The following is a 23,005-nucleotide window of genomic DNA, read 5'->3' on the forward strand; positions in this document are numbered from 1 at the left end:
ACTCAGCAAACCAAATACATGAGTTCCGAAATAGCTAGAGATATAAACAGGAACCTCTAAATCAAGTTCTCATTTCAGCCCTCTAGCCGACTATCCAAATATTTTTTACATTTTCATTCTAAAAAGAGGTAATAAATTCAATTCACTGAGGGGAACCTCATATTCCAGCCCTCAGAAGCTATCCTGCCCCACTTCTAGATTACAAGATCTCTTGGGATCTCGAATCATCAGGGGAAAAAAATCAGCCTCCTACAAACAAAATATAGTAAATTTAAGATTAATGCAAAACATTATGTATTCAAAATACAAAAACCTCTATGTCTTTCTCCCAACTGTCAACTTACCACTTAATTTGTTTATTTCCTTTGACCATGTGACAGCATTTCCAGACTACAGGTAGCAATTTTTTCCCCAAGAATCCCTTGGGTGACTCAGAATCTTAGTTAAGAACTCAAGGCTTTTTCAAGTATTTCTTGCTCATAAGTTGCCACTTCACTGAACGTATTCTCAGCCTACACGTCCTCAGCCTGGTTGAACTGGCTTGACTGACACAAGGGTATGCTTGTTTTCTGGAACTTGCCCCGTGTCATTTGAAAGTTGTTGAATGCTGGCTCTTCTTAAACCATATTCTTATGAAGTGGTATGCTGGTAAGTGTATGCTCACCATGACTTATTTCAAGGTACAAAGCGTTTAACTTGCAAAAATCCTAAAAATATAACCGTTGACTCTTGCTCTGTGAGCTGGCTCCAGCACCCACCTAAATCCATGCAGATTCTTGCTGTGGTACAGCTCAGAGATGAATGGTTGCCTGACAGTAAAAACCACAAACCACCCCCCACTCTGTTGCGCACGACAGTTTTCATCTTATATGTAGATATATAACAACAACAACAAAAAAAAAAGACAGAAAGTGCAAAGAAGTTTATTAACTATGATGTGGTAAGGATATCAAGAGTTACAGTATCTGTGTACATGGCCCAACTTTGCATACCCACCGACAAAAACTCAAGTAAAATACAATAATTAACAGTCCAACAGTCCAACACTACAACTCCAGTCAAAGGAATGGCGCTGCCTCTACTGGCAGCAAAGTTTTGAGTTGTGCAATTAAATGACAGGCTTGGTCCACTCACTCTTCTTGAACTCTCCTGTGGAATCATAATTGAGTGACACAGTAGAACATTTAGGTTCCTGATTTGGCCTCCAAATATTTTTTTCAACAGGGACATGAGTGGTTCCATCTTGAAGCACCAGGGTCCAGATCGACAACTGAAGAGAAATAAGATGTGCCCCAATAAGCCTGAGGTAATAGGCCATATGGAAAACACAAAGCATTTTTTGAAATTCATATACGGGAACAGAATTAAGAGCTCAATGCACAAAACTCTTAAGGTCATGTCACCACAAATAAACACTTCAGCAGCCAAAGAAAAATCCTAAAAGGTTTTTTACCCTTTCTAAAACTTTCAAGATAAAATTGCTTTTCTAGCCAAGGCTGGTCTCCACACAGTAATAAGAACTCAAGGAGCAACAGAAAGAAACAGAGAAATAATAGCACCTTAGAAGATACTCAAACAATTGGTTAAAAAAAACCTGTGTTCCTCCATCTTTAAAGAAGGCTATGTCTAAACACTGCATGGTCTGCTTTGAAGGAAAAAGCTATAATTCAGACATATAAGGGATGAAGAAAGAAATTGATAGCAGCCTATGACCGTGATGTGGCCATAACCCCATGCAGCAGACTAACTTACCAACTTACTCTTTCACCATGAAGGACCCTGTTGCTCAGTCATTTTAAAAAGGAAGCAAATCCTGAACAAAGCTAAAAAATAACATTAAAAAATCACATATTAAGTGTTCCCACAGCACCACTTACCTAAAGTGCCAAACATACCACACTGGATGAATCCTTGTAAGATGGCTAAAAGGACAGTACAAAATCTAGCCAAAACTAATTCCTCAATTAATGGCTTTAACTGGATTCCTTTCTCAGGGAGACAAGGATGCACAAAAAGTCTGCCTCACAATTAGATCTTTATCTTCAAATTTTCTACAGCCCCAAATTATTTACTTTCATTGCTCAAACTGTTTTCTTCATTCTTTGAGGTGTCAGAATTGGTCTCACTAGATTGGGCTCAGAAACCACAATTTTTAACAAGTAGGCCAAGAATGTGAGGTTTAACCACTAGAAATACAAACTGTAGAGGCTGTCTTTGCCTCTTCTACTTTTTTACATGACTAGAAGCAAACTGTAATCTCTGTTAACTAATCAAACCCTGTAATCTATGGACCAGGTTTACAAAAGAGGTGAGACCAAAACTCTTGGACCTCAATACCTGAATTTTAAAAATAGATCTTGGCAAATTACATAAAAGTGATTTTTTATAACATACAGAATATGATGCTATCATATGGAAATCCCCTGAGTCAACTAATGAAGAACCATGGGAAGGGACAGTTCTGTTTTAAAAAAAAATGGGATGAGGGGAATAAGTTTTGTCTCTTAAAATTGAGAAGTGAACTGTATCACGCTATTACAGAGGACTATACTGCTAATACTTTCTGACATGTCACACATATTTCTTAATAGTTTGTAGAAAATCCCATGTAAATTTTGACAAAGGTTACCAATGGAGGAAGTTGATAGAAGGTATCTAGAGAACAGAAGGGGGAAGTCTAAATTGCACACAAACTCACTTCCTTTTCCCAAATATTATGCAAGATTAGCTTGTAAATACCTTCATTTATTCATATTGGTGTGTTTTAGAAATCAAAAAAGTTTTGAAGAAAAACACTGGTAAAAGAGATTTCCTTGCAAATAATTACTAAAATATTTTATACATCCTCACTAAAAAGCTTTTAAAGAGTTTTCCTTGCCTCTAATCTGTAAAGTCAAGAAGGAAATCATATAGCAGTCAACTAGAAGATAGTAAAATAACAAAATGCACCTAGCAAGACAACAGAAAGGAATCCTCATGCTTCCTTTCCTCCTTTGTAAATGGATGACCCTTTACTATTTCAAAAACCCAGTCAAAGCGGAGCATTGATTCTTAATCCCACCAAGAAATTTAGGGTTGTACACTTCAAGTCACTCAAACACAAATAATATCACTCAATGGTGATATTATTAAATCAATAAATTTATGCTATATGCTAAGTCACAGCTGAAAATGTTCATGGAGCATAAAACAAAGAATACTTATCTCAAACAAACATTTTATCTGGTAGTGCAGCAGGAAGTTACACATTCCATTTCATTAAAAAAAAAAAATTTGGCATCAGCAGCATGGCCAACATTTAGAATTCTCCCTTAAATAAATGGAAGAAATCATGTAATACATTCAAGAGAAATTATTTTCAGGAAAAGAATTCCTTCCTTCAAATTAGAATATAAGTTATTAAGAGGGGTAGTTATGAGTCTCTTCTGAGAGTTTTTAAACAGTTTATAAATACAAAAAGAACATTTCTTCAATAAATAAATGGCTCCCTAAAGTCTTTACTGGTGACTTCCAGAATCCTCCATCACTACTGTCCAGGCCAACTCCACCTCTCTGAGAGGCTTTGGCTACTAGTGGGATGGCACATTTTCTGTCTTTAGGTGATTTTTCATGCAGACTTTCATCAATATGTCTCTTCACAGTCTGAATCCTAGACGGAAAAGTACAATAGTTAGGGTTTATATATGAAGTATAATACCACAATTAGAATCAGGCAAACACCACACATTAGGACCCCCATATGAAAGTCAGCTTGGGGAACTTTGAATCAACACTCCGAAATCCCCATAAAGCTTCACAGGACCTCAATATAACTGAAGTCTATTAGACCTATTTCTGCTTTGAAATCCTAAGGGTTCCCTCCACATCATCAGATCATCAACAATCAATTCTCAGTTCTCATTTTACTAGATCTGACTCAGCAGCAATTGACACATTTAATCATTTTCTTTTCACTTTCTTCACATGGCTCCCAGGATATTCAACTCTCCCGGTTTTCCTCCTACCGCACAGTACATTCTTTCTCAACATCTTTTACTAATTCCTCTTCATCTCCCCAATCTATCAGCCTTGGTGCACCCCAGGGTTCATTCCTTTGACATCTTTTCTGTATACACTCATTTCCTTGGTGCAAATAGCTCCACTAGTCAATCTGCTACTGAATACTAATTATGCTTTCAGTCTAGATCTTTCTCCTGAACTCCACACTTACATAGACAATTGCCTATTCCACATCTCCACTTGGATATTTAAAAACTATTACAAATTTAATACATCCAATCTCAGCTCCTGATCTTCATCCTAAAACCTATTCCACCCACAGACTGTGACTTGGAGGATGAGATTTTTCCAACATGCAAAGAATATAAGTTATTTGAGGGCAGGAATTTTTGTCAGTTCTGTTTACTACTGTTTCCTAAGTACCTAGAATCATATCTGGCACATGTCAGATACTCAGTAAGTAAGTGCTGGGTAAATTAATAATTGAAACGTAGATAATAATCATATTAACTTATTTTGTGCTGTCAATATTTTTAAACCCCAAAGGATTGGTATTAGATTCTTTCCAATGGCACCATTAACCCTTCTCTCATCTTACCTATTATAGTGAAATGCCCAAGAGGAAGAGAAACAAAGAACAATGCAATGAATAATTGGGCTGCAGTATCATGGCCAAGTGCTGAACTTGGCAATAAGTACAAAGAGGCTCAAGTTTAAACCCTGCAAAGACAGGTATGCTTCATATTAGATCATAAGTTGCTTTTGACCTGTTTCCAACTGCACCACATCAGCGAATCTCTTCCTCCTAGGATGCTGGGACAGCCCCACAAGCCTAGTAGTCACAGGAAGAAGGAATGACAGGCCTTCGAAATTTAAATCAAAATTTATGCTTCCCAACATGGGTATTTCTTATTAGCAAAGGCATTAGTCATTAAAATGTTATGGTGGAAAAGGTTTTTTCCACTCCTTCCCTGGAAAAAAGTAAGGCTCTGCAGAAAAGTTAAATTCAGGACTTCTGGGTCAAATCTCCTAGCATAACCTCGGTCGGCGATAGGATACGCCTCTTTCAGGATGCTCACTGTGAGTCAGCAGAGGCTGCCCTACACCGTCCCTGCTCTAATATAAGGACACAAGAGACTGAGTCCATGAGAACGGAACACAAAAAAATGGTTAGAATTGGCAGGGATTCCCTGAGACCAAATGCTCTAGGGGAAGACAACGATTCACATCTCAATTTAGAATGATCTCTCCTGCCTCTAAGGACAAAGCAGGACAAATAAATACAAACAGCAAACAGAAGAAATGGACGTACCAGGCACTCAGCACAACGGACACAAAGCCGGGCCATACAGTCACCCTCCTCCTCCTGGTCAGTGCTGCAGAAAGAGGACAAACCCAAGCTGAGCAATTGCCAGCCACAGTAGAGAGGAGCGGTTAAGACACAGGTATTGAAATCACACAGGACTGGTTTTACATTCCAGTTCTGCCACTTACTGGCACAGTGACTGGGTGAATTACTTAAACTCCAGGAGCCTGTTTCCTCATCTCTAAAATGCAGTTATTACCACCTACGCTTAAAGGCTAGTGATTAAGACTAAATTAAAAAAATACATGAGTTTATACATGTACTCAATAAATAGGAGCTGGTAACAATCATTCATTGAGAAAGGCACTGAGCACTGACCATACAAGAGGCATTGTGCTAGGTTGGGGATACAGACATCTTAAGACAAGGTCCCTCAAACAGCTCACAACCTCAAAGGGGTAAGAGACCTGTTAAAATTTAACAAGCGTGTTACAATACAATGTGATGACTATTAATAGAGTTAAGTTTAAAGTGCTGGGACAGCAAAGAGGAGGGCATGACTAGTCTCCCCAGGGGATTCAGGGACACTTAAGTGGTGACATTTCAGCTGAGTCTGGGAGGATAAGGAAGGAGACTAAGGCAAACAAGAGAGGGAACCATGGGGATTCCAGGTAAGAGAAAAGCATGTGGGAAGAAAAAAATTTGAACAAGTATATATGTTCAGTGAAGAAAATAAACTCTACAGCTGGAATGTGAGGCACATGAGAAGAAATGGCAGGAAACAATAAACAATGTGACTGAGGGTTAGTCATGTCGAACCACGCTTAGAAGTAGGCATTTTTGTATTTTACTAAGAGCTCTTTATCTTGGAGGAGGCGGGACAACACAGATTCCTTGTAAAGGGCACGTCTCTCCCATTGAATAAATGCATATGGATACCTGGTCAAGGTAAGGATTCCCTCCTCAGGGGGGAGGGAAGCAAATATTGTTTTAAAATGAACAATGATGTAAAAAAATAAATAATAATAATAATAATAATCAAAAGAATTCCTGCCTCAGATTAGGAACCCCTGACATAGACAATGGAGAAAGAACAGTGTCTTTATGTAGACTTCCGTTACCTTTTTTCTTTAGCAAATTTGTTTTAAGGGAAAATACTGGATTATTAGTGCCCACATGTTTGATAAATGTTTTTGAGAACTACAGCCCAATTAGCTCCAATTTAGAGAATCTGCTGATGCAGAATAGATGTTGCTTAATTTAAATTGCTTTTGCTCTCCAAGACTATTTTTAAAGCTGCTCTCACTGCTCAGGCATTTTTTTGGGGGGGAGACATCATCTCAGTGGCAAAAGATGGAAAGGAGGGAAATAACTGACTTGTTGGATTTTCCTGTTAATTTTGAAGGAATGCTATATCCACTGGAGAGTTTATATTCAGAACCATTGCATTGTGCAATCTGATATCCAAAGCAGGAGACGAAGAACATACTACCAACCCCTCCATTCTCTCTCCAAATTAACATCCACAAATCTCACCCTCAACCTTCCTTCTAGTACTCCTCAACAGAACTAGCCTCTTTAAAAAGGAAATTTCACCAGCAGATCTGAACTTGGCCTGGGAGAGAAGAAGTTATGAACATAGGTCTATGTACTCTCCACAAAGCAGGAGTCTGAGGGGAAACAGGATCACAACTCCAAGCTCCAGCTGAACTTACTCATCGGAAACCTCAATAGACGACTTCTTATAACCAGACTTGCTCCTCTTCGTCAGCCCCGCAGACTTCCTCCCCATTCGCACCAACAGCAGAACCACCACCACAGCTGAGGGGATGAAGACGAGAATGGAAAGAAGGGTGACAGAGGACAGCATGGTGCCAAAACCTAGAGGAAAAAAAAAAAAGGTCAAAGAGAGACGTGCAAGAGTGCTTCCTTTCACTTGAGCTAGGTTTTTACCTTTGCTCGTATTCCAGTAACACAAGGAATAAATTCATTGCAGAAAAGGTAGAAAATACACAAAAGTACAAAGATAGGGCCTCCCTGGTGGCACAAGGGGTTGAGCACCACACTGTGAAGTGGTCCACGGCCTCTGCAGCATGAGTTTGATCCCCGGCCGGCCAGGGAGAAACCCACATGGCGGGGCAGACCTCTCCTGCTCGCCCACTGCTCCCCTCAGCAGAGTCTTTCAGTCAGTCTGCCTGTTCCATTCCCCACTCTGTCTCTGGTGGCTCCTCTCACCCCCCGCATCTCTGGCCTGTACCCCAGCTCTTGTATGCACAAATAAATAAATCTTTAAAAAAGAAAAGTACAAAGATAAATAAAAATTTATCCACAACCCCAAAGCTAGGATTAAAACATTGGTACCTACCCATTTAACTTCTTTCCAGGAAACCTATAAGTTATTGTCTTAAGAGATGAAGAAGGAAAAAGGAAGGAGAGAAGAAAAAGAAAAAGAGAGAAAGAAGGTGGAGAAGAGAGAAAGGAAGGAAAGAGGAAGAATGGTAGAAAAGAGAGAAAAACAGTCCTAAGACAGTCATCTGTAATGAGCCATGATACGGTGGTGTGTCTCTACTAAGTCCTTGATTTAAATCCAGTTAAGGACTGGCATGACAGACCCCCGGTCACCAGGGGATAATGTAGGTAAAAAGGTCAGTCCTTAGCCTACTCTCCTCCTATTTCACACTAAAACGAAACTGATGCTCTTTGCAACATGAAAGTAGCATGCAGTCGCCCATCCTTAGAGGGATTCCCTTTCAAGACACAGGCAAGAACACAGGTCTTGGGCCTCCCCTGGTGGTGCAGTGGTTGAGCGCTGGGCTGAGAAGCTGCCCACAGCCTCTGCAGCACCAGTTCTATCCCCGGCCACCAGCGAGGGTCCCAGATGGTGCGACAGACCTCTCCTGCCGTGCCCACTGCTCCCCTCAGCAGTGTACTTCGGTCCTTCTGCCTGTTCTGTTCCCCGCTCTGGCTCTGGTGAATTCTCTCCCCCTCCCGCACTCTGACTATACCCAGTGCTTGTATAAATAAATAAATAAATCTTTAAAAAAAAAAAAAAGAACACAGCTCTCATAACCTAGGAAACAGAATGACTTCTATGTCACACAGGTGGCCACCCTCCCTTCATTCAGGGATTTGCCATACAATCCACAAGACCCTTGGTCAACCAAAGTTAACATAAAAAATAACAATAATAGAAACTATGATGATATTTGATGAACAACTTTAATTTGCAAAATAAAGATAAAAATTTCACCCTTATAGTCAATTCAGGATGACAGAATGCTTCAACAGTCAACTGGCTTACAAAGATTAAGTAGCTTGCTTATTATCGATCGCTCCAGAAAGCACCATAGCAGTCACAGAGCACTACACAGAGAAGGGTGGTCACCGGAAGCTTACCCCTTTCTGTGACTGTTAGCTCGGTCACAGGAATATTATGGTGCACGTCAGGGGGGTTCTTCACAGCACAGCTGAATGTCCCGTTGTCCTTTGTGGTGGGGTTGCTTATGCTTATGGATGCATCCCCTTTGTACACATCTCCAACCCAGGAAATTCGATCCCGAAATGTGCCTGCTGTGGTTGGGTACTGGAAAGACTGATAGTGAAAAATCTAAGAAAGTGACACCAGGAGGAAAAAAAGTTAATATGGAAAATGTAAAGCTAAAATGTCCAAAATAAAATACAAATGTAAAATGGGCTTTTTTAATTAAGCACATTTTTTTATGCTTTAACTATCCTATTGGTTAAAGGACAGGTTAATAAATGTTATCAGAAAAAGACCCGATAAAAGAGTCCTGGGATTGAACTTTCAAACCTCTTCTAAATTCTCCCTGATATCCTAAAGCAGTATTTCTCACCTGGGGGTAAATTTGCCTTCCAGGAGACATTTGGCAATATCTGGAGATATTTTTGGTTGTCACAATTGGGGGTGTGCTACTTACTGGCATTTAGTGGGTGGAGGCCAGGGATATTGCTTAAAACCCTACAATGCATAGAGCAGCCCTCCACAACAATTATCAGGCTCAAAGTGCCAACCATGCCAAGTTGAGAAACCCTGTTCTAAAGTAGCATCTAACACATGTATGGGATTTCATAGTACACAAATAACTTCCACATATTTATTCAATTAACCTCATAACAATGTTGAACTACATGGGACAGTTATTATTATTCTGAATTTATTGAAAGAGAAACAAGGTCAAAAAAAAAAAAACTAAGTGAACCTAAAAGGCACAGCATTCACAAGTGGGAAAGGAAAGGTTTTTGTTTATTCTCAAAATCACCAGGAAGATATAATATAATCAAGCCCCTCTCAAGTTATCTATCTCGGCAATAAATATAAACCCAAATCAATTGCATGGTCAGTACTCAATGAATATATGTTAAATTAAAATGAAGCTGCTTCAGATTGGTGATCAGACACTCACTTCGTCACCAAAAGCACATAATTATATCTGGTGGCTGGTCAGGCAGGTACTGCCACATAATATGATCTCTCTCTCTGTTGTGCAAGATTTAAAGCTTTCCTCTTTCTTTGTTTACTTGGTACCCCGAATTTTACAACCACTGAATTGCCTAATTTTGACAACATCTCAGACAAGATGCTGAATCACTTACTGGCTCATTTATTCATGCATTTATTCAGCAAATATTTATTTCACACCTGCTATGTGCAAGGCACCATGTCCAGCAAAAGGATATAGTGGGGCCAAATAGGCACAGTACCTGCTCACACTGAACTTACAATCTAGTGGGAAAAACAGATACTAAGAAATAATATGGGGCCTCCCCAATGGCCCAGCAGCTGAGCACCGCGCTGTAAAGCTGTCTGCAGCCTCTGCAGCGCCGGTTCAATTCCCCCCCAGCCATGGAGAACCCCACATGATGCAGCAGACCTCTCCTGCCTCACCCACTGCTCCCCTCAGCAGTGTCTTCAGTCCATCTGCCTGTTCTGTTACCCTCTCTGTCTCTGATGAATTCTCTCACCTTTCCATGCCTCTGACCTGTACCCCAGTTCTTGTATAAAATAAATAAATAAATCTTAAAAAAAATAATAATAATATGTGTGATGAGTCTGTCAAAGAGGAAGTAAAGAGTGTCTAACCACTAATGACCAGCATCAATAGAAAAAGGTCTGAAGCATCTTATTGACAAAACAAGATCTGCTGTGTATTGTCAAAATTAATCCAACTTGTAAGTTCCAAGCTAAAGTAGTGACACACAAACCCTTGCTAACTAAATTAGTCTGATAGAATCCTAACTGATCTTGTAGCTGCCACATCATGCTGTGACTTTAAAGGATCACTAACTCAAGGTGGGTGAGTATGCAGATTTTTCTGACCAGCCTCACAGAGTGCATTTAAGCTTTCTGACCGTGTTGCTTGCTCTGCCCTACCTTTAGCCAAGGAGGAAGAGCCAAATAAGATCTTTCACAGTTCCGTGAACCACCCAAAAATAAAGTGAACCAACTTAAGTCTAAAGAAAAAGGAAGCAGAACTACAGCCTAGTGTTCCTCACATGAGCCGGCTACCTACCTCCAAGTGAAATGACATTCACCACTGGCTCCCAAAACAAATTCAAAGCTTAGAGATTAAAAATCAAAGAGAAACTTTTCCAATGAAGAAAACAAGATAAACAAATTGAGGATACTTTCAAAATACACTCCTGGTAGGATGTTCACATTCTCAATAGCATCTACCCTGAGCTAAGGATACTGCTGGAAGCATGAAGACAAAGGACTTTTTACAGCATGGCAATCTACCATTAGACATCTTCAATGTGATCTGAACCATAAAATCTATTTTATATGTGTGATGAAAGTATATTGCTTCTGATATTGTAAGACCATCTGTCACCAGCAGAGTCGGTCATCAACACTAAGTGCCACCACTGCCTTCAAAGGGAGATGTACAAATCAGGGCAGATGCAGAGTCACTAGAAGAAGATGCCAAGATAAATCTAGAGTATAGATCTACAAACAGATACACCCACTAAGATAACTTCATATGACAGGAAGCCAGCGGCTCTAAGAAAAGAGGACCTAGAAAACTTTTCTATCCAACGGTCCTGGAGGGGCCCTTCTTAGTAGCTCAAATTTGCAAATGAAGCCATAAAACAATGCAAAAAGAAATAAGAAAGGGAAAACAAAGTAAACCACATTTCCTCTGAGCGTCTGACAAATTTTTTCCTAGCGCTTATTTATAAGATTATTACGTAGAAGAAAAGAAAAAGCCCTAAAAGACCAAATGACTGTCATACAGGATAGAAGCTTATCCTTTTCTATAATATTTAAATAGAAGCTCATCTTCTAGCCTAAGATGAGAAGGCCTGTGACTTGAAATAAAGGAATCCCAGAGCTGTTGACCACAAAAGGCTCATAGAAATGTCCTTAAAAATATGCACTTACTGGGCCTCCCTGGTGGTACAAGGGGTTAAGCACAGCACTATGAAGCTATCCGCAGCCTCTGTAGCATGAGTTCAATTCCTGGCTCGGCCAGAGAGCTACCCACATGGCGCAGCAGACCTCTCCTGTCTCACCCACTGCTTCCCTCAGCAGTGTATTTCAGTCAGTCTACCTGTTCTGTTCCCCACTCTGTCTCTGGTGAATCTTCTCACCCCCATCCCTCTGGCCTGTACCCCAGTTCTTGTATGCATACATAAATAAATCTTTTTAAAAGAAATATGCACTTACTGATTCCGTGCGACTGCTGCTGGGAGGTCGGTATGTCCAGTCTATGGTGAGCTTGTCAGTGACAGACGAAGTGGACTTGAAGGTGCATCTCAACTTGACCTTTTCGCCAACATAACCCCGGACATTGGCATCCACTTTAATCTCCAAGGAAAGGACGACACAAACACCTAATCAAAGCAAGCCCAAACATTTAAAATGCGTTCATTCGGGTGGAGTATACAAAGATACTTATTATAATTTTTAGGGCTCTCATCAAAAACCATAGCAATAAATATCTTCTTAGGCCAACCCAAAAGGATAAGGAATGGTTATCTGAATTAATCAAGGATAGTATTTTTATCATTTTATAATATTAAATCATAGAATAAAAGCTTGGATAAAAATTTTAAATCTGATCACACCAGCATTTTTTCAAATACAGATTTGTGATCAAATTAAGCACAGGGCCTCCTTGGTGGCGCGAGGGGTTAAGATGCAACCTATGAAGCTATCTGCAACCACTGCAGCTCAAGTTCGATCCCCCACCAGCGAGATTCCCACATGGCGCAGCAGACCTCTCCTGACTCGCCCACTGCTCCCCTCAGCAGTGTATTTCAGTCTATTTGCCTGTTCTGTTCCCCATTCTGTATCTGGTGAATCCTCTCACCCCCCGCACCTCTGGCCTGTGCCCCAGTTCTTGTATGCATAAATAAATAAATCTTTAAAAAAAAAAAACCAAATTAAGCACAAATAAGTAGGTCAACCCACAGCAGTCTAAAAGGCAATACCACCCACTGCCCCAACATACATGCACTGGGGGAATATGGCAGCTGAGGGGTCTACAGGACTTATCCCACGTATGGCATGGTTGTAACCTGAAGCCACCACTGCCTCAACCACTAACAAAATGGAGAATAGGAAATAATAGGAAATTGTTTTCAAAGAATATAATAAAACTGCCTCAAGTTTCCATCTAGTTTTGTTTCCTTTCTTAGAGCTGGTCAATGAATCATACATTCATTAAAAGTAAATTATGGAGGGCCTCCCTGGTGGCGCAAGGGGTTAAGCAACACACTATGAAGCAATCCACAGCCTCTGCAGCACAAGTTCGATCCCCGGCCAGCCAGAGAGCAACCCACATGGTGAAGCAGACCTCTCCTGACTTGCCTGCTGCTCCCCTCAGCAGTGTATTTCAGAAGATCTGCCTATTCTGTTCCCCACTCTGTCTCTGGTGAATCCTCTCACCCCCCACATCTCTGGCCTGTACCCCAGCTCTTATATGTATAAATAAATAAATCTTTTTTTTAAAAAAAAAGTAAATTATATGGGAGTTACAGAACAATTCAATACTTGTTTAAAAGGTATGAATATACGTCATTTTTAAACTCTCAACTTACTTTTTCCAAAATCATCTTATATAACCAACTCTGACACCCACAAAAGAGTGGCATTTTCTACTGATCAATCCCCTCTGCTTTCTAAGAACAGTGAATGGAAAATTATCTTTCACTAGGTAGCCATTTTTTAGAAAAGTAAGTCACTAGGATGCTGTTTTTCTGCTTCCTTCACTGCATAAGCAGTAAAGTGGTTCTTCTGGTAATCCAAAGGCAAACAGCAGCAAGGTTTCAGAAGAGCAAGCAAACCCACACACCACCGTGAAAACCAGCAGTCCCCATAGTAAAGGATGCAAATGCCAGTCCTATCGCTTGCTGTCTCTGTGGTCTTAGCTAGTTACTTTACTTCTTCATGATGGTAATGACAATAACAGCACTTAAGTGCTTATCTTAGAAGGTCACTGTGCGGAGTAAATGTGTTAAAACATGGACAACACAGAAACATATCTAACCCACAGTAAGTGCCATATGCCTGTTAAATAGCTTGACCATCATTACTGCCACCTCTTCAATTCAGCCTCCACTCTCAAACCTTCCTCACCAACACAGCTATGAGTCATCATTTCTACTGCCTTTACCTCTGCCTACTTTGAATCATTTTTCTTGCTCCTCTCTAGATAATCTAGTCTGTTCACATTCCTCTTAAAAGGAGGAAATCAAGTCTGAGTTCACAATTCTAATAAGAATTTGACCCATTCCAAAGATGAGGATTGCTTCTGGCTCATCCACAGCATCCTTTCTGACTTTGCTACACTTGTCATTTCTTCTGTACCTTGGCAAATGCTGGTCCTCTTCCTGCAAAGCCTCAGTCTTTGCTCCCTCCTAAGACCTTATTTCTGACCCACTGTTCTCTTCACTCAAGATGCAGGCTCAAACAATGAATAGTCCACATTCTCCTCAACCCCCAACCCTTTATCCCAAAATATAAGCACAGATGAGAAATTTTAAAGTATGGATTTAGAATTAGACCTGGATTTGAATTCAAGTCTATCTGCTTCCTAGTTATGAGGCCTTGATCACAGTTACCTAACCTGTTCAAGTTTCAATTTCCTTACTTGGTAAATGAGAACAATAATAAGAACTAGCTCACTGAATCATGGTGAGGATGTAATATGATTAAGTAAGAGAACACATAAAATGCTCAGCACAGCACCTGAAATAGAAACTTTCGATGTTAGCTATTATTAAAATGAACAATGACAAATTTTAAAACCTTCAATTATTCTCTATTGGACTATAGAATAAAATCTAAATATTGGAGCCTTCCCAGTGCGCAGTGGGTTGAGTGCAGTGTTGTGAAGCTGTCCACAGCCTCTGCAGCATGGGTTCAATTCCTGGCTGGCCAGGGAGGTTCCCACATGGCGTGGCAGACCTCTCCTGTCTCGCCCGCTGCTCCCCTCAGCAGTGTATTTTGCTCCATCTGCCTGTTCTGCTCCCTGCTCTGTCTCAGGTGAAACCTCTCATCCTCCCACGCCTCTGGACCTGTACCCCAGCTCTTGTATAAAAATAAATCTTCAAAAAAATCTAAATATTGATAATCTATCCCCAAACTGCTGTTACTCCACCTACCTACCCATCCCACCCTCTTCACCAAAACCAGGACATGCTGCCATTCCTAAATTTACTATGTCTTTTCATGCCACTATATCTTTCTTTGAATATGTCTTTGTCTGGAAGACTCTCCCCATACCTGGCATGTTCCCACTATGCCATACCCGCCAACACTCACACACTCTCAAAACTCAGCTTAAATGTCAGCTCTTTGTGTTGCAACCATGCTACTGCCTTCTTTTCAGTTCCTTGACTGATTGCTTCCCAAAAGCCCTACTATACTTCATTGCTTTCTTTGATGTTCCCATAACAGTCCATAGTGCTACTCAAGCACATATACAACTGATTACATTCAATTTTTAGAGACTGTTTGTCCATTAATTGCTAGTACCTTCAGGGCAAAAATTCAGAGGGAGGTGAGTGAGCAGGGAGACTGAGAGGAAGAGGTGGACAGGTCACGAAAATTTCTAGTTTAGAAACAAAGTAAGTGGTCACCCACTTACTTCCTGTCCCTTTTTACAGCATTTTCAATATTCTTAAGTCTCCACCACTCTCTCATTCTGAACTGAAAAGTTCAGATCTAGGTAGCCACTCCTAGACTGTATCTGTGTATATTAAAAGAGAAAACCACACAACTACAAGATAGTTAAATAATTCATGAAGTCCACCCACAGCTGACCCCTGAAGGAGGCGTGATAACCCTTGCAGTGGCCTTGGTCAGCTCCTCTTTCTGACTTCTCAAACATTTGCCTTTCTCTTTCATCCTCTATGCAATCTCCGGGCCCCTCAGTCTCAGAAGACAATGTCTCCTTCTTCAGGAAACTTGAGGCCACACAAACTGCCCAGTCATACGCCTTCCTGCTTTGCCACTTCGCCCCTAATCTCCAGTCTGAAAGGGTGTGGTATTCCTCTTCCTCTGCAAAGCCAACCTCTTCTGCTCTGCCCTGGATTCCTCCCCTACAGCCTTGCTACCACAGAAAAACCCTCTCCACTCTCCTCAACCTTTCCCTTTGAAGAGGGGCGCTGTCTCCCCTCAGCCTCTAAACACACAGAAGTCTCTCCCATCCTTGAAAGACAAATAACATTAAAACAAAACTGTAACAATCTTTCCTTCACCCTGTATTATTTCTTACTACCAATCACTGCCCTCTCCTTCCTTCCTAAGTCAAGTTTGTGAGAAAGTAGTCTACACTTGTCATTTCTATTCCTTCCCTTTTGCCACTCACTTCAGGAACCCAACAGAAGAATCTGGACATCACTACCACTTCTGGTAGAGGGCATTATGTCTTAAAACTGCCAAATCCAAGGGATAAAAACTCCAATAAGTAATTTTATACCCTGGTTTTTCTGAATCTCTCTGACACAGTGACTACTTTCTCCTTGATCTTTTCTGTCCCAAGTCTTCCATGACAATGCTCTCACTCACTCATTCTTCAAACATGTGTTAATTGAACATCTGTTTTGTGCCACCCCTTGAATTTGAGATTAAATGTGAGCAAAATAAATGTACTCCCTGTCTTAGAGTCTAAAATTCAGTGGAAGTTTGAAACATTAGTCAAATAATCATCAGGACAAATGTATAATTACAAACTTTGATAAGTACTATGAACAACATAAAAGAGAGTGACTATAATAACTACACCTATTATTGTAGAGGAGCAGAGAGTGGTTAATGAAAGCTCCCCTAAAAAAAGTTACTTTTGAGCTAAGTTCTGAAAGAAGTATAATAAGGGTAGGAGATGAACGGCATTCTAGGCAGAAGACACACCATATGCAAAGTTTCTGGGCCAGGAATGAACAGTCAGTCAAGGAACTGAAAGGAAGGCAGTATGGTTGAAACACAAAAAGCATGGTGAATAAAAAAAATGATATGTACCTAGGAACTAAACAGGAACCTGATCATATGGGACCTCAGAAGTTTAGACCCTTATCCTTAGAGTTGGAAAACTGAACTATGGGACCGAGTGGGAAGAGACATGATAAAGTTGGCCTTTTTAAAAGATCACTCTGAGGAAGAAACCTAGGGGTCAAGAGTAAGTAGGAGATTATTTAGGAAGCTACTGTAATACTCAAGTGAGAAATAAGTGAAGCTTGAACTAAGTTGGTGGGAGTGGAGATGGAGAGAACTAGGAAGATAACAATACTCCCAAGGTAAAATCAGCAACAATTCATGATAGATCAGATGTGGCATATTAGGCAGTGGAGGTATCAAGGATAACCCCTGTTTCTGCCTTAGTGATTAAGTGACTCAGAAAAGAAGAAAGAAATACTAGACTTGGCATGGAAGAACATGAGTTTGATTTGAGATAAGTTTAAGGTGTCTCTGAGATACCCCAGGGATAAAAGGAAAGTTGGTTTAGGACAGAGGTTAGCAAACTATGGCCCCTGGGCCAAATCCAGCACACAACGTCTTTTTATAAATAAAGTTCTATTAGAACACAGCCATGTTCATGCATGTATATATTGTTTATGGCTGCTGTGGTGCTACTCCAGAAGGGTTGCATAATTACAACAGAGACTACGTGGCCCACAAGCCTAAACACTACCACAGTGCCCTTACAAAAGTTTGCCAACAATGGTTTAGAGCAAATAAGAAATATGAATTAAAGTTACAAATCTGAATCTCCTCAGCCTCCCTCCAAACAACTCTAACACCAACTGTGGTACATACACACACACAACTCTACATCTCTGTAGTTTCTATCCAATTTTTTTCTAAGGCTCCTTTTTTCCCACCATCCCTTAAACACTGGTATCCCTTAGAGTTCCACCCTTAGCCCACAATTCTTCATTCAACATGTTCTACTTGAATAATCCTACCAAACTGCTATAGTTTTAATAACTGCTAATAAGCTAAGAATTCCCTGATCTATATTGCTAGCCATGACTCATCTGAGTGTCCAAATGTCACGAGATATACCCACTTGAATCAAGAATCCACAGACGTGGAAGTGAACACAGTGAACTTTTGTTTGCGTCCAGCTCAATCTCCGTTCCCTTCATTTCCTTTCCGAACAATACCCTGGTTTTCTCTGACTATCCACCCTTTCCCACATTGTGCATGAGTGTGGGGGAAGATAACTCTATCAATTCTGAGCCCAGGCAGGAAGGTATAATCAGTTGAGATTTTGAAAAACGTATGGGCCGGGCCTCCCTGGTGGCACAGCGGTTGAGCGCTGCTGGGCTGTGAAGCTGCCTGCAGCCTCTGCAGCACTGGTTCCATCCCCGGCCACCGGTGAGGGTCCCACATGGCGCGACAGACCTCTCCTGCTGCTCCCGCTGCTCCCCTCAACAACGTATTTTTGCGGTCTGCCTGTTCTGTTCCCTACTCTGGCTCTGGTGAATTCTCTCACCCTCCCGCACTTCTGACTGTACCCAGTGCTTGTATAAATAAATAATCTTTAAAAAAAAAAAAAAAAAGCGTAAGGATAAAAAAAAAAAAAAAAACGTATGGGCCATTTTCAAAAAAACTTTCCTCAGGGGCCCCCTGGTGGCGCAAGGGGTTAAGATGCAACCTATGAAGCTATCCACAGCCACTGCAACACAAGTTCAATCCCCGGGCAGGGAGCTACCCACATGGCACAGCAGACCTCTCCTGACTCACCCACTGCTCAGCAGTGTACTTCAGTCAGTCTGTCTGTTCTGTTCTTCACTCCATCTCTGGTGAATCCTCTCATCCCCCTCACACCTCTGGCCTGTACCCCAGTTCTTGTATGCATAAATAAATAAATCTTTAAAAAAAAATCTTTCATCAAGCTCAAGGAAGTCAACAAATACACAAAGCCTTTACACCCCCAGATCTGAAGGAGCAAAGGGAGAAAATAATGTTACCAGAGCTTATAAGATCTAGAGCTGTGGGCCACCTGACAAGGGAGAGAGCAGGGAAGAAATACCCTGATGTCTTCTCTTCTTGCCCTTCAATTTCTTGCCAATGTCTCCCATTGGCCACACCTAACTGGCAGTCAGAAAAAGGGTTCCTGGAAGATAACTTCTATAGGATTAGCTTTCCAGGGACTAGAAAACAAAGAAGGTAAGTGAATAGATCTGGTGGGAGAGGCGCAAACTAAGAATAGCTAAAACTCCTCCCAACTCTGAGGGGGTGAACTAGATTGGACTAAACCAATTATTACATGCAGAGGCATGCCTGTAAACAGCTAGTAAAAAAAAGCTCGAATACGTAGGGTTTGTTAAGTTCTGTGATGCAAATACTCCCATCATGGTTAATTTCAAGGCAAAGTCTCCAAATGCTGAGTTAGGAAGAAATGTGTATAATTGCCTCTTGAGAGCCAGTAGGCACTCCTTTTAGCATATCATTCTCCTGACCACAGAGGATATGTTTGGGTCAACATGTGATTTAAGCTAAACCAATCGAGGTAGGTTTCAAAAATCTTGCTTGGAAAGTTATTCAATGCCTCCGTGCCTTTTTTATGTCCCTATGTCTGGAATTTTCCTCACTTCCTATCTCTAATTCATATTTTTCTTTCAAGATTTAACTTTGGAAATTTAAATCTTGGGAAGTCTTCCTGGGAAGTCTTCCCTGTGTCTTCATGGCAGATTAAGAATGTCTCTATGTGCTTCCATGGTTTCTAATGCATTTCTCTTTGTACCAGATTCTAAAATTATCTATTAAGGCTTCTGCCTTATGGAAACAGAACCTAGCACACTGTGGGTGCTCAGTTACAGTTATTCAACAAACAAACAACACACCTCTCTTAGTAAAACAAAAATGTTACAATATAAGCACTAAAATGCTGCATTCTGGGCAAATTTCTAGTTACTAAATTACAGTAAGTAAACCATGAACAAAGTCACATACCTCCCAACTTCTTCCTTGTACATATTTGAACTCCAAATTCATGACCACAATTTTGCCACAAAGGTATCAATATTTAAAGTCCCTTTACTAAAATCTAAACTCTGGGCAAGTGGGTCTGAAATGTATAGTTACAGAAATAGGATCCATTGATGAACCAATGTGCACTGTTACACATCAAAATATTGGCTCCCTTTAGGGAAGAAAGAATAATGACTAGAGGAAGCACAGGGAAGGCTCCTGAAAAGCCAATAACATTATATATAGTGATTTATGTGCTGGTTACCCAGGTGAATTCGGTTTCTGAAAATTCATGAAGCTGTGTTTATGTATCTACATTTTTTTTAACATATAGTACTCTGAAATTGTTTTAAAATCAATGGATATAAAAGGGCCTCCCTGGTGGTGCAAAGGGTTAAGCACCGCACTATGAAGCAATCCGCAGTCTCTGCAGCATGAGTTCGATCCCCAGCCAGCCAGGGAGTAACCCACATGGTGCAACAGACCACTCCTGACTCACCCACTGCTCCCCTCAGCAGGGTATTTCAGTGGATCTGCCTGTTCTGTTCCCCACTCTGTCTCTAGTGAATCCTCTCACTCCCGCATCTCTGGCCTGTACCCCAGCTCTTGTATGCATAAATAAAAAAATCTTTAAAAAAATAAAATAAAATAAATGGATATAAGATAATTTATCTCCTCCACTCAAAAAAAAAAAAAGAAAAATATTTATCCAAAGTTACATCTTATGTAGAAATTTTCATTCTAGCTCTAATGTTCTTATGGCTATTTATCTTCACTTGAGTAAAAAAGAATTCTTGCCAAGTAAAAGCAATATTCATGATAATTAACATGCTTTTTTCAATCTTTAAAAAATCTCAATAGAAAAATCACATTTAAATAGAGGTCAGTCTCTGTTTGTAAGAAATGAGGGGACTATGGCAAAACTCCCAATACATACACTGAGTTCTCCAAAATATAAATCTGTCAACTTTGGTTCATAAAATTCCATGCTTAAATGGATGCTTTAGTGTAAGAACTCCAGGCTGCTTCATCTACTGTTTCTACATATTTAGACAACTGATATAGTAGCAAGACCACATTATTAACTTAGGGAGAATTCAAGCAAGCTAATAATTTAATGGGTCCTATCTTTGATGAGCAAATAAATACTGGTAAGAAATCGGTCTAGTACCCAACAGATTCAAAACAAAAGCAAGACCCCTCCCCCAAAAATAAACCTCAAAAACACGCTAAGTGAAGGAAGTTAGTCACAAAGAAACACATATTGTATGATTCCATTTATATAAAATGTACACAATAGGCAAATCCATCCAATAAAAAGTAGATTGGTGTTTGCCAGGGGTGAGGGAAGGGAAGGACTGGGAATGATTATTAATAGGTATTAAGTTTCTAATTTAGGGTGATGAAAATTAATTGTGGAAATTATTGCACAACTCTGTGAATATACTAAAAATCAATTAATTGTACACTTTAAATGGGTAAAGTGTATGACATGCTAATTACATCTCAATAGTTATTTTTTAAAAAGCAAAGAATATTCAACAAATACACAGATCCTAAAATCAATTTTTAATGTTTGCTTATTTGGTCTGGATTTCATGGATGCTTTTCAATGTGAAACGAAATCAAGCTTTAAAAGCCATTATATCTAGATTTTCTCTTAGGACAATATTTGAACTGTGTGTGTGTATGTGTGTGTGTGTGTGTGTGTGTGTGTGTGTGTGTTAGAGAGAGAAAGAGAGAGAGAGAGAGAGAGCCCTAAGATTATTTAGAGTGACAGTAGGTCATCCTAAACATATTGCAAAAGAATTTAGCTGAAAAACTGGACACTTGTGATGACACAAATAGCTGGGAGGGATCAGGGAGTATGCTAGTAGCATGGATATTAGTCACCAGGTAAATTAAAACTTCCTGGCTTTACCTGCTGAGATTTAGACAACAAAAGCTTTTTCGTGTTAAAGATCTCCTTCGGAAATTCCTATTACCCGCAGGGAAATTTTACGAAGTTAACAATTCACTCTAGTGCTAGTCCTAACTAGCATATAACTTCCCAGCAAGACACATACACACACCATCCAGAAAATAATTGCATTCTAAAATAAAGATAATTGTGTTGGACTGAAACAGCAATTTGAAAATTGCACGAAAGCAGCATTTGCACAAATTTCAAGAATGTCATATGTAATGCTAATATTACTTAATAGATTAAAATTCAAGAGTTGGCAGACCCTTCCTAAAACTGTTTAAAGTTACTAAAATGCAAAAGTACAAGCTTCTTTCTCAACAAAACAAGTCTATTATAATGAAATCACAGCACATCCTTTCTGTGACTATAAAGGTTTTATTTCGTAGATCCTAACATCTACAAAAAATGAAATTATCAACAGTCATGATTTTCTTGACTGGGACAAACTGAATTGAAATGAACATTAGAATTACCCTTTCCGAGTCAGGAAACACAGCCCAAAAACCAAAGCAGGGCCAACCACTGATATCCCGGTCACAAGTCAGCCCCGTCACAAGCTAGCACCCTCCGAGGTGCTACAAAGGGATGCCAAGCATCAAAACCCAAAACCAAGTCACGCCAAGTGGTCGCGTTACCAGCAGCTCATGAAAACACTGAAAAACAACCAACTCTCCTCAAAGGGTGGCGATAAACTCAACACCACATCCTCCCGCCCCCTCCATCCCCAAAAGCTTTGTGGGGGCTTTCCTAAGACAACCCCCCACACACCCGGAACCGGAAAAGCGCCAATCCTTCCAAACCCCCCGGCCGGAAGTGGGTCAAAACCACCTGTGCACTCACCCTGGAGCAACAGGACGCCCAGCAGTGGGACCAGAGAGCAGCCACAGCCTCTGGCCGCTCCGCTCTGCTGCATCCCGACAGCTCTTCAGGTGCCTGCACACCTTGTTTACACCTCCCGGTAACCACACAGGTAACGCCGGAAGTGACGCAGAGGGAACCTGTGAGGAGACTTAAAATGACGATTCCCAAGTTGCCATGGGAACATGGCTTCATTCCAAAGCCGCACCTGGGATGGCTCGCTGACTGGCGATTCTTTAATTCATGTAGGAGTTATTTTCTTTTGCTTGAAAATTAAGTACAGGACAGACTTTCGACATTTTCACATTCATTTTTATGGAATTCTGCCGTCTTCATTCTGACTCTATTCCAGATTATTTTATTTGAATGCTCTCAAAATAGATTTCTATAAATTTGAAATTCAGAGAGACCTAGGAGATCATACAGGATA

General features: G+C 40.4%; 1 protein-coding gene across 1 annotated transcript; it reads right to left on the reverse strand.

The window, feature by feature from the left end:
• Nucleotides 1–920: 920 nt before the first annotated feature.
• On the reverse strand, nt 921–22,704 carry MPZL3 (myelin protein zero like 3). The gene is made up of 6 exons (XM_037505365.2): nt 22,558–22,704; nt 11,994–12,160; nt 8,702–8,912; nt 7,021–7,186; nt 5,312–5,375; nt 921–3,649 (listed from the first exon to the last, which is right to left on the reverse strand). Exons 1-6 carry the CDS (start codon nt 22,628–22,630, stop codon nt 3,623–3,625), a joined length of 708 nt encoding a protein of 235 aa, XP_037361262.1. The 5' UTR covers nt 22,631–22,704; the 3' UTR covers nt 921–3,622.
• Between the last annotated feature and the right edge of the window lie 301 nt (nt 22,705–23,005).

Source organism: Talpa occidentalis, unplaced genomic scaffold, assembly GCF_014898055.3.
Source record: "Talpa occidentalis isolate TD23 unplaced genomic scaffold, MPIMG_talOcc4v2.1 talOcc4.12, whole genome shotgun sequence".
Taxonomy (NCBI): Eukaryota; Metazoa; Chordata; class Mammalia; order Eulipotyphla; family Talpidae; genus Talpa; species Talpa occidentalis.